This window comes from Schistocerca cancellata, chromosome 8 (genome assembly GCF_023864275.1).
Source record: "Schistocerca cancellata isolate TAMUIC-IGC-003103 chromosome 8, iqSchCanc2.1, whole genome shotgun sequence".
Lineage (NCBI taxonomy): Eukaryota > Metazoa > Arthropoda > Insecta > Orthoptera > Acrididae > Schistocerca > Schistocerca cancellata.
Window position 1 is genome coordinate 182,258,855 of NC_064633.1, and position 12,539 is coordinate 182,271,393.

At 40.6% G+C, this 12,539-nt stretch overlaps 1 protein-coding gene across 2 annotated transcripts in view; it reads right to left on the minus strand.

Moving 5' to 3' along the window:
- Positions 1–12,539, minus strand: part of LOC126094773 (putative mediator of RNA polymerase II transcription subunit 26) — a 261,755-nt gene that overhangs the window by 132,923 nt on the left and 116,293 nt on the right. For both annotated transcript variants that reach the window (XM_049909325.1, XM_049909326.1), the window contains 2 exons: positions 9,792–10,325; positions 5,623–5,817 (listed from right to left, as the gene is read on the minus strand). In XM_049909325.1, coding sequence (XP_049765282.1) covers positions 5,623–5,817; positions 9,792–10,325 — 729 coding nt within the window. The remainder of the gene's footprint in view (positions 1–5,622; positions 5,818–9,791; positions 10,326–12,539) is intronic.

A 12,539-nucleotide genomic window follows, 5' to 3' on the forward strand; every position in this document is an offset into this window, starting at 1 on the left:
TGAAATGATGTCCCAGTTAAAGTGAAATATTACATTTTACAAGATGGAGGAATAAATATGTAAGAGAAGAGCTCAACATAGATAGTACATACTGAAATGCAATGTTATAAACAGAAATGAAAAATCCACTAACAAAGAATCCCTGGTAGCCAAGTAACGCTACAACAGCAGAATTTCTGACATTCATAAAATGGAAAAAGGGATATTTTTGCCCCAAATAAAATATATTCATGTTTGACATAAACAAGCGCCAGTGCATGCACTGCTGCAGAGTGAAAATTTCATTTGGGGAACAAGCACTTTATTTTAGCATATGAGGTGGAATCCAAAATTTTCAGAACTGGTGCTGCTATCTGGAAAGTAGGAGTAGTAGATCTTTGCACCACTAGGTGGGGAGAGCTGCATATCTGATGAGTCAATGTGCGGAGTGGCATTCAGCTGGGGGATGTGTTGCGTGTCCACAGTGATTTCCGTAATATTCTTTGTTTGGTGTGTGGTGATTTTACGATGGTTCCACAAACAGAGCAGTGCGTGTGTATCAAATTCTGTGCGAATCCTGGAAAAAGTGATACACAGACCCCTGCAATTATATGGTTATGATCCAGAGACACAGCTACAATCGTCCCAGTGGAGGAGGCCAGGCTCTTCAAGACCCAAAAAGCGATACAGGTGACAAGCATGATCATCTTTTTCTTTGATACCAAGGGAATTGTGCACAAAGAATTCATCCCACCAAACTAAACAGTGAATTTCGCATACTACTGTGACATTTTGCGACGGCTCCGTGAAAACGTGCGCCGACGATGGCCCGAACTTTGTCGCCAAGGGAACTAGTTGCTGCATCACAACGCGCCCAGTCACACGTCCTTGCTCCCCAGGACCTTTTCGGCAAAAAACAACACGGCAGTTGTACCCCACCCACCGTACCCACCAAATTTGGCACCTTGCGACTTCGCGCTATTCCCAAAACTGAAACAAGTTGAAATGCCTTTGGTTTGACACTCCAAGAGAGGATTCAAGAAGCATAGCTGGTGGTGATAAACACCCTCAAAGAACAGGACATCCAGAAAACGTTTGACATGTGGCAGAAGTGCTGGGACCGGTGTGTACATGCGGATGGGAACTACTTTGAGAGTGATGGTGACTATTAGCCCACAGGTAAGATTTTCAACAGATGGCAGCACCAGTCCCTAAAATTTTGGATAGCACCTCTTACGTTAATTCCTGCCATTTTGCAAGATATAACAATAATTATTTAACACAATAATTAATACATTACTTACTTATTTCAATAAATTAATATCTTACCAATTTATGGTTGCTCATGCTGACAAGTTTCCTTAACTTTAGATTTTCATATAGTAGCTGTCTGTAGAACTTTCTGGACACATTTAATATATATTGCCTACATTAAACTCGCATGTATCCTTCACACTGTTTTGTTGTACTTTTAATCCAAGTCACTGAAATCTTGCTCGATGCACTTAGCACAAGTGATTTCTGTTGTACAAGCACATTTTGGCGTACTTTAAATAATTGTCACTGGTCTCGTTGCCTTAGCAGTGATTGATTTGGCACTTATTCTGCTTTCTACATCATTTTGGTGGCACATTCTCTTCTTTTGTCTGTTCTTCCTCGGTTCTGTCATTCCCTCGAATTCATTTGCCAGTTGAAGTATGAACTTCTTCCTTTCACCTTCAACTTTTGTAGCCCTGTCTTCCTCAGTTGCGTGTAATATTACGGTAGGTTGATAATTTTTACTATGGACCGTCTGACAGCAACTGAATAAAACACAATTTTAGTGCCATATGCGTTTCGCCTTTATTTTCTGCAAGGCATCATCAGTGGCAGGTTGCGTGGACAATTTCTTACATATTATGCTCCTGTTGCATTTTTGGTGTTCTTCTTCTTCTTATGAATGTCAATTTGCAGTTTTTTCCCACATTCCACAGTCCTATGAACTGAACGCTTGTTTTAATGCAATGTTTTGGTTTCTGTTGCCGACTGTCAAAAAAATAAAGGCGAAATGCGTATGGCACTAAAATTGTGTTTTATTCAGTTGCTGTCAGACGGTCCATAAGTAAAAATTATTCTTCCTTTCAATTTTCTTGTTCATTACTATTTTTTAGATGGCCCATGCATTTATTGCTGCAGTGTCCAAGATGATGTGGAAGTCACACATTAGCTATCTCCTACATGCAAGCTTTTTAGTATATTTATGGGTAATTCCATCAAAAACATCCACCCACACTTTGTTGCAATGTAGAATGTTAGGGTAACAGGCTTCTCTTTTCCTCCTCTGATTATTACAAGAGAAACTCCTCATTGCACCCCTCTCAGATTTAGTGGCAAGACTGCCCAGTGGATAGCCCTCCACAAATTGAACACAGATAAAGCAATGAAACAGGAAGTAGGAGTACTGAACTGTGAAAACAGAAGCAAGACAGAAACAGTGAATGGTCCAAGCTCAAGATGTGCAACATCAAGCGGATTTGAATAATCACTGCATTGTGGTTATGTGATCATGATGTTAGACTGTGAACGAAGAGATCCGTGTTCAAATCTCCTACCTGTCCCCCCCCCCCTTTTCTTTTCACAAAATTATGAACTGTCCACCCAATCAGTGATGTGTGTGTCTGTTGTTTTCAAATCCATGATTTTGTCTTGGAGTAATGTCCATATGCAACAGTGCGGTGTAAGGAAGGGACCTCCAGCCTTATGTATTTCTTATTTGTTCCACATAAGTACCGCACATTATGACTCTTAAGTTCCGTTTTGACTCTCCAATTCCTTCATTGTAATGTAGTTCACACCTGTCTATTTGTGGTTTTCATTTCTGTAAGAGGTCTATGCAGCATCTCGTTGCTCTTACTATTCATCACATTTACTTGCAGCGGTGATATACTCTTACCACGTAACTCATGCTCTATAACTATTGTATAGTACAACAACAGCCAAGATTACAAAAGGAGAACAGACACGTCAATGACCAGACAGGAAGTTCACTATTCCCTGCAGAGAGGAGGGGAGCACAAGCAAGATTTGAACAAGGATCTCTCACTTTGCAATCACCACCGTGACAACACAACCATGATGCAGTGGTTCTTGCAGTTCGTTTGATGTTCCATATCTTATTCTTGGACTATTTGCTGTTTTTATTTTGCTTATTTTTTTCACATATCAGTACGTACATCTTCACCCTGTTTTCATGCTTGATCTGTATTCAGTTTTTGACAGGCTATCCACTGGGCTATTTTGCCACTAAATCTGAGGGGGGTTCAATGGGGAGCTTCCCTTGTCCAAAGAATGACATTTTTACTCTTCTTTCCTTTCTACACAGTCATGGTGGTGCAGTCTGTGATGTCAGTCTGGCACAGGATGATAATACTTTTTTTTTTTTTTTTTTTTTGGGGGGGGGGGGGGGGGGGTCGCCTTCAGTATTTGGCTTCTTTATGTCACCAGGGATGATGTTCATTGTTGTGCAAACTAATGAAAATTTCTTTTGTTTGAGCTTCATAGCAAGTTGAAGGGATGTGAAGAAGTTGTCTGTTATTACATTTCTTCCTAGATTTAGTAATGTCTGCATGAAACATAGAACAACATACACTCTGACTGGTTGCTTGCCTCTGTGCGTGCCCTCTTTTCCAAGGTATGGGAAAGAATTACATATATAAGTTGCCACTAGATATCAGCAACAATCAAGATACCTTATTTGTTAGGTTTGCTGGACACAACTCGAGTGAACCAGCATCTTGTTTATCTTCATTATAGCTGCTCATCTATGGTTATGGTATCTCCTGGACAGTAAGACTGATTACTGTTTTCTGTGAATTTTGCCCAAATTTGAGATACAAAAGTGAATTTGTCGGCTGGTTCGCATTCAGCTGGGTCAATTTTCCATTTAATCAAAGAAATCGGAGAAGATTCTGAAATCTGCCTCTAGCATAATGTTGCAGAAGAGGTTAGGCCCTCTTTAAAGCAACCAATGGTCATTTGCACGCATACCTTTTGCACAAGCTACAACCCGGAGCATATACAATGGCTATTAAATTTTCCAGTGGCCCATGTGACATGATCCAATTATTTCAAATATTTGATTCTGTTCATTTCTTCATGAAACATAGCACTGCTTCATCAAAAATAAGACTGAAATCACGGACGACAGTGACTCGTTGACAAGTGTTATGTAATGAAACCCCTCTTTCTTCAGACTATTCACTGTCAATCTCCTTCCAAAAGATGGAAAAATGGCAATCTCCCACTCGGTTCTATCCCTAGGAACCGTTTTTGCAGAGGCTTCCAAGTGAGCTTGCTGCAACAGATGAGCTGAGAATAGATGCAGATCAGCATCTGAATCCTCATCCACTAATCCCTCTTCATTCATACCATCATCTTCACTTGCCTGTAGTACAAAATTCTAATGTTTATCGCAGAAGTCAATTTCTGAATCAGACTCAGAATTCTGTAAGAGAAGTAATATTTCTTCACCTGAAAGTCCACACTGATGAGACATATTTTAAGAGTCTTTCATGGACAAAGAACATTACATAAATCAATGATATAAAGTGTAACAGACTGGAATGTGAATCTGCCAAGATGGAAAGTGCACCTACCAAGACGCAACAATGAGCAGTAACAACTCTTCACGATTTTCAAATGTTGCAACTTCACTCTTGGATTATTGACAATATATTCAGAAGAAAAAAATTAGAGGTGTCTCAAACTGCTCCCTTCAACTGCTTCAGGTACACCGAATAAAATGTGAATAAAATATCAATATTTGGTAAATTCGTCATCAAGACAAGAAAGAATTAGGAAAATTCAAATGATTTTATGAATAATGCAAAACATGTTGAGTATGACACTTAAGACAAACATATGACAGAGGTCATTTTTGACCTCTTCTGCAGTTTCAGTGCTTTACTGTACCATCCTATGGCAAGAGAAATATGTGGGAACACAGAGGCAGGCATTGAAGCGGGGCAGGGTGGGCAAGGACGCGGGGGCGGGCGTCGAGGCAGAGGTGAAGGAGCGTGTGGACGCAGAAGACAAGGAGGCACTTTTGAAGCAGAGGAATGTGTCGAGGCAGACATGGACTTTGAGGTGGAGGAGGGCATGGAGGCAGAGGCAGGTGTGGAGTTGGAGGTGGAGGCAGTGTGGACGTGAGGTAGGGGTTAATGTAGACTGAGGTTAGGAGGATTATGGGATCGAAGGATATGTAGCCAAGACGACTCCCATCTATATAATCCAGATTAGTTCCATTACAGATCGCATACTCTTCGCAATGGATGGTTGTATGGTCCTCTACTTTACAAACAAGGTAATGTAAAGGGGGGGGGGGGAGGCTTTATACTGGGCCACAGAAGAAATAGAGCTGGTCTCCATGGTTTAGAATGGTTGTTTGTTCTCATTCCTCTCAGCATTTCCTTTACTGTTTAATTTACCTACAATACTTAGCAAATACTGCTAAAGATATGGATTATGTAATATCACTTTAACAAACATGACATGATAACCGATAATAACAAACACAAATATTACAGTAATATGTTGAAATACTGAAGAAAGTCATCCAGAAATTAATATTTTATTCAATGACGAAAGGCGCATATCACGAATTACCTGCGAGCAATGCTTGCAGACTGGGCGCAGATACACTAGCACTGGAGGCACTTCCTGAGGAGCTCGTGTCGGCAGCTGGTAACTGGCCCGATAACCTCCTGGTCGCTGCTACAGCGGGCAATGAAGCAGTGCCGAGAATTCTGCCTGAGTGATTGACTGTCACTGCTTGTGGCTGAGGGGCCGTTTTACTTGTACCTAAGAAAAGTAATCATCATAATCAGAAATCCTAACAGATTACCTTCCATTCAGAAAACTGTTGCACTCAGTGACTGTCATATTAACTTGTAAATTGTAGATTGCAGCGATCAGTCATCCTTTTTAAATTTTATTATTTAAAAAGGACAACTGATTGGTGCAATTTATAGTTTACAAGAAATCCTATATTGATTATTGTGTGTGTTTATGTACTAAAATGTATCTTGTTCATTTATTACTACATGGAACAAAATAAGCACTAATACAAAAGCAGCTGAAATTAGTTTAAGTGTACACACAATACCAATATTTAACATCCAAACCATGGAACGAAAAAGAAAACAGAAAATGTATATAATACACAATCTCTGTAAATAATCGTTTTCATTATAGATGCTGACTGTACTTCATAAATTAAATTTGCTGAACAGCTGTTACGAATGTACACGAATGATTCAAAGTAGTTACCTTCATCACAACAAGCACTATAATTATAAGTCCTTCACAATGATTTCGCTACAGTTAAATTTCCTAATGTATGCAAGCATTGTACCTCTAGGTCTACACAGATACTCTACAAACCACTGTACAGTGTGTGGCAGCGGATACCCTGTACCACCACTAGTCATTTCCTTTCCTGCTCCACTCGCATTTAGGGCAGGAGAAAAACGACTGTCTGTGGGCCTCCATACAAATCCTTATTTCTCTAATCTTATCTGCATGGTCCTTTTGTGCGATGTATGTTGCTGATAGTAGAATCATTCGGTGGTCAGCTTCAAATGCCAGTTCTCTAAATTTTCTCAATAGTGCTTCTTAAAAATGAATGTTGCCTTCCCTTCAGGAATTCCAATTTGAGTTCTTGAAGCATCTCCATAACACTTAGGTATTGTTCAAACCTACCCGTAAAAAAATCTAGCAGCCCACCTCTGAATTGCTTTGATGTTCTCCTTCAATCTTGCTGCCCCCCCCCCCGCCCTCCCCTGGTACGGATCCCAAACTCTCAAGCAGTACTCTTAAGTCGCACCATCATCCTACATGCAACCTCCTTTACAGGTGAGCCACTCCTAAAATTCTTCCAATAAATCGAAGTTGACCATTCGCCTTCCCTACTACAGCAAAAAGGTTGTAAGAATCTGAGCACAAGTTATGGTAAGGGAAGAAACTTGCCTGCGGCGTTTTCAAAGGGACTATTCTAGGATTTGTCTTAAGCAAGTTTGGGAAACCATCAGAAAACTAAACGTGGATGACCGGACAGGGATTTGAACTACTGACCTCCATAATGTGTGTCCGAAATCTCAACCACTATGCCGCCTTGCACTCGCTTATGTGCGCAACTTGTGGAATAAAAGTCTTTGAATGTTATCAAATATGATTTCAGGAAAGAATTTAAATGGAATTTAACTAATGTAAAGACAACTAATGCAAAATATGACACCTCTTACAACAGAAACACTAACGGCAACACCTATTTCGAATTTAAATTGTTACAAATTTCTTATGTTGTTTCTGAAGTATGTAGCACAGTATGTGAAGTATTAAGGCTTGGGGACATAATAAATCCAGCAGACCTGTTAGTCTGGCACACAGAATTTTTTCTGTATTTTCAGGTCAGAGCAGTTTGTATGACAACTGGATGCCTTTGAGAAACATCTGAACCATTCAGCACGGTGCCTCAGCAACAGTTGTCTGCCACACCGTGTGATAATATTCTTATCAAGACAAACCAATTGCATTGTTAGTTTTCTGCTAGTATCAACAATTCTTCATTCACTAGGCTTAAATTTATAGTACTGTGCTGTGTGGTTTTATTTAAGCTCTGACTTTAGCATCAAAGAGTTCCAATACAATTTTAACATTAAACACTCTATATTCATGGCAGAAGCTGCTTGCACCTCTGTGAAAAAACATTGTACAAGGCTGAGAGAAAACTATAGCTTAAGCTGCTCAAAGAAGTCAAGATGGAAAGTGATATAAATGATCATGAGTTGACAAATGATCACTCTGAAATTGTATGAGTGTTATATTCTGCGTCCACTTATGAACTGAGTGTGTTTTCAGCACATGTAGTTAATGAATGGATCGACACTGACAGAAATTTAGATATAAAAGAAGAGCTGACTGACAGTGTGATGTTAGAAAGTCTTTTCAATCCACATCTGGAACCAGAACCTGAGAGTTATGAACAATTTGAACGATTTAATATAATATAATGGAGTCGAGGTAGCAGTTGTCGTTATACTGGTTATCACTGTTGCGATTCTTATACATGTATTTTAACAACGCGTTTCAAGAGACAATGCTCCCATCATCAGGTTGTAAAATTTATGTCATGAAATTAGTCGCAATTATTCGGCCATTTCAGGTTTCCCCTTAACATTATGTGATGCTGTGACCATCATCCACAAGGACCTGACGTTACTCTGCCTCCTAAATCAAGAGTTTCTGTTGTGAGTCTCAAGATGATAACCACTGCCATGTCCCGATTCCTCCCTCTCTTCAGGCCCAAGTGCTGCACCTCTTGTACATAGCCCACTGGGGCATACATTGGATGAAAAGTTGAGAGTGACAACACATATTGTGGGCCGACATTGACTCTGGCGTTGTGGACCTAGTCACTACCTGGCACAACACTGCAGCGCCGTAGGAGCGTATCCACCTAAATGTTGCTGCCCCATTTTTGGGCCCCAAGTGGTTGGTTGTCAAAGATTCTTTCTTTCTATTCACTTTTGCGTCAAGAATATCCTATGTCTCAACTGTGTTGTTATTACAGTCCTGGATAAAATCTTTGCTCTCTAAGGCACCGCACACACTACGGTTTCAGATACTGAGACAGATTTCACCTCTTATGACTCTCAACAGTTTTGTGCCCGTAATGGGATTCAACATCTCCTTACTGTGTTTTTCCATTCAACCTCCAATAGCAACACACAATATTTTGTTCCAACATTAAAGAACCAGCTCTGAAACGAAATGACATCTAATGCTGTACTAAAGACCTATGTAGTTTTCTAGTGACTTTAAGGACAAGTTTGTTTGAAGGCCACACCCCAGCAGGGCGAGTTACTGGCCACACTCACTTTTTGCACTTGGGTATGTTGCTCCTACCACCAGCACGTGTTGTCAGCGAGGGCTCTTTCATTCCACGTGGGCGTCCAGTGTGGGGCCACAAGTTCCAACACCACCAACTTGGACCCACGGTATGAACTCCACCCGTCATGGGTCCGTGATGTAAACTGTGGCCTCTGCCCACAGCCTTCCAAGGCACCATCAAAATCAACTTTGTCTTCATCATCACGGTTAGCAGCCATCTGCATCTCCACACCTGGTGGAGCTTCTGTTGCAGTGGCGACTCATGCAACTTCCATCGAGCCTCGTTCTGCCCTGACCATCCGCAGCGACACCCTTGGGCACCGATTTGCTGCCCTTCCTGGTGGCAGCTCCTTCACACCAGGTACCACATGCTTCTTTTTCCATGGCTGTTACTGCTTGAGGGGAAAAGGGATGTAATGGGAGCTCTCAATATCAGTACGGAAACAGAGCATATCCCAATATCAGTATAGAAACAGTAGCTGGTGGAACACCACTGTCAACCACCACAGAGCCGATACCTAGGTGGCATCTCTGACCAGGGGTGCTCTCTGACATGGCCACACCTACCAAATCGTGCACATAAGCTCGCCCAGGGGCGGTCTGATCAGATGTGTGAAATGAACACGGTTGGACTGCTCGCTTAAAGATAACCTGCACTGATCCATGTTGTGTTCTGAAATATTCAGTCTCAATCTGTCGAATAAACCGGGGTGACTATTAGTTTTGAGTGTAATTGCCTTTACAAAAGATACAAAAAGTGTCTCGACAAAATGTCATGTGGATACTCACATTACTTTGTTCAACTTCCGATTTACGTCATAAAAGATGTGAAAACTAATTTTGTTAGAGGAGAAAATGATGAAACACATGAGTATTTAACTTACCTGCATTTCCAGCAGTATTAATAGGAACACTTGTGAATGTATTTGCATAACCACTGTTGTTGCCCAAGGCAAAGTCTTGTGGCTGCTGCGACGTCGAAGGGGACCCTAATGCAGGAAGTGAGGATTTCACTTGTAGCTGCTGCTGAGGCTGTGCCTGGGTCTGAGTCACCTGCATCTGATGCTGGGCTATTACTCCACTGTTCTGCTCAACAACATTAGCAATAGAGACACCACTGCTATTCACTATGTTGTTATGGTTTATACGACGAGAGTTCAGCAGATTGGCTAGAGTCATCTTTCCTGGACTTGACGTAAGGATCTTATGCTGCTGAACGCTAGAACCTGCCACACTGCTGTTAATTAGCTGCTGAGAGTTTGTCAGGCTATTGCTGTTCAGAAGGCTGAGTATCGCTGCATTATTCGTCGCCGGCTGTCCGGGTGCTGCATTTGACGTGCCGACAGAAGGGATGACCGTCGAAGAAGACGCTGCCGCAGCTGCGGCAGCCACTGCTGCAGCCGCTGCCGCATTTGCAGCTGAAAAGCCAGGTAATTTTGTTAATAAGGTGGCAGACATGAATCAACAAACAACATACATGCAATAAATAATTTCCATGTCCTTGTGAAGCTCAATGAGACAAAGCATTCAATCTTTTATTGACAACTTCCATCACTGTCACAAGCTACTGACAGTACAATGGTTGCCGACATGGGTCACCTGGAGCCTAAGATTAGACATCTACTATTTGTTTGCTGATAAAACAGCAATGGAGAATGACATATTATGTGACTAATGTTCCGTAAATAGTGTGAAGATGAAAGACAATCTTAAATTGAGGCACTGCTTCTTGGCAAGTGTATTCATGTCACAATTGTCAAAGGTCACCGTTATACTTTTTAGTCTTCAAATCATACTACACATAATATTCAAGATTAAATGCTTCCCCCTTTAACATTATAAAAATAAAATTGTAAATAATTTTTCACTCGATTTACAGGCAACACACATTTCAGTTATTAGCAATACTTTTATTCTCTTTTGTAGCCTCATTCTTTTCTAAAGTGATGGATCAAATACAACAGACAATGATGAGCAATGTGCTCATTATTAAGTTTCTTTACCATAAAATCAACAACCTGCAATGTTATTGAAGATAGTTATATTAAGTTGTTCTACAAAATTCTGCTTCTTATATAAGATTACAGAACATGAGGATTCTGTGAAGAACAGGAATTACTGAATAATAATCCAGTTCTTGTGACTCGCATATTTTCCACACAGCCCATGGTGCCAGACATTTATTTCGCTAACCATCGAATTCATGAAACAGATGCATTAGTAGATTCTCTGTAGAAATTTCATAATTATTATTAAGAGTTTAAAGCAAGACTTCACAACAAATGTGCTCTGCGATCAAATGATCAGGAGAGGCCTGCAAGCGAACAGTCAGCATTGCAGGCGGTCAGCAGTCTTGCAAGCAGCGAGTACTGTAGCTCCTTCAATAGCACGGGAAACACAGTGGTGAGACATATCAACACTTGTATAAATGGGGAAATCGATACCAAGGGAAACGTTTGGAGAAATCTATGCCACCTTTGTACTGCTTGTCGATTTGTACAGGTCAATTACTTCATGCTACAGATCAGTGCAAATTCAGTGATGGAAGCTTTTTCATTTTCCAATTCAGATGTGCTATGTATCCCGATGCAGGTGCATTTCCGTCACTTCCCAACTGCTCTCCTTGCGAGCTAACACATTCAATAACAGAGAATTGTTATGGCTTTGTTTAAAGGGACTAAATTACTTTGCTGTCAATCCCTCAATTCACAGGTAAATGACAGAAAATGATATGAAACGAGGAAAGGAGAATTGTCACTCCAGTGTTGTGTCAGTGTCATCGTGATTGAAAATGTGCATGACAGTATTTTAGCAGGATAGTTAAAAGTGATATAACACCCAGGCAGGTAAAAACTGTAGCTGGTCACTGTAGAAGACATCAGAGTGGTACATCATATTCAGTACAACTAAAATCTTATGTTTTGTTGGGCCCCCAGCATAGTACACGTCAGTATAAGATATTATGGAAATGAATGCTCCAAACCAGCTGCAATAAGGTAATATGTTTTTTAATATTTTACACAACAAGCCTGTTTTGGCTTATCACCATTGTCAAACGACATATAGTTGGAAGTGATGACCATATTGCATCTATAGTAAAGTCTCTGTCATGTCTCAGTAAGTATAATAGTTCTTGTAGCCAGGAAATGTAACAATACATTTTTGTCAGATATTTTGACAGTTCAGTTTTAACAGTGCTTTACTATGATGCTATGTCAAAACTATCAAAGCATCTGACAAGAACATATTTTCCACATTTAAAACTCTATGGAAAACTAAAATTGGGTGAGGAATTGCAGACGGTATGGACTAGAGTGTGAACTAGCTTAAACAGTTAGATATATAAAATACATATATAATTTAAAAATGCACAACAGTGCAGAGGGAGGAAGTAGTCTGAAGTCACTTAGGGCACATGCTGCAGGGAGAGGTATTTCACCCATAACCACTCGAGACACCAAATGTAAGGTGCGTCTGATTTTGTTATAAAATCCACTTTCACTCAGAAAGGTATGATTTTGGTAGCTGCTACCCCATTGTCCTCAGGTATGTGATGTACTGAGGTAGACAGGTTGACTGCTCATCTCAGATCAGCCAGCAGGTCACACTCAGCAAGAACATGGGCAATTGTG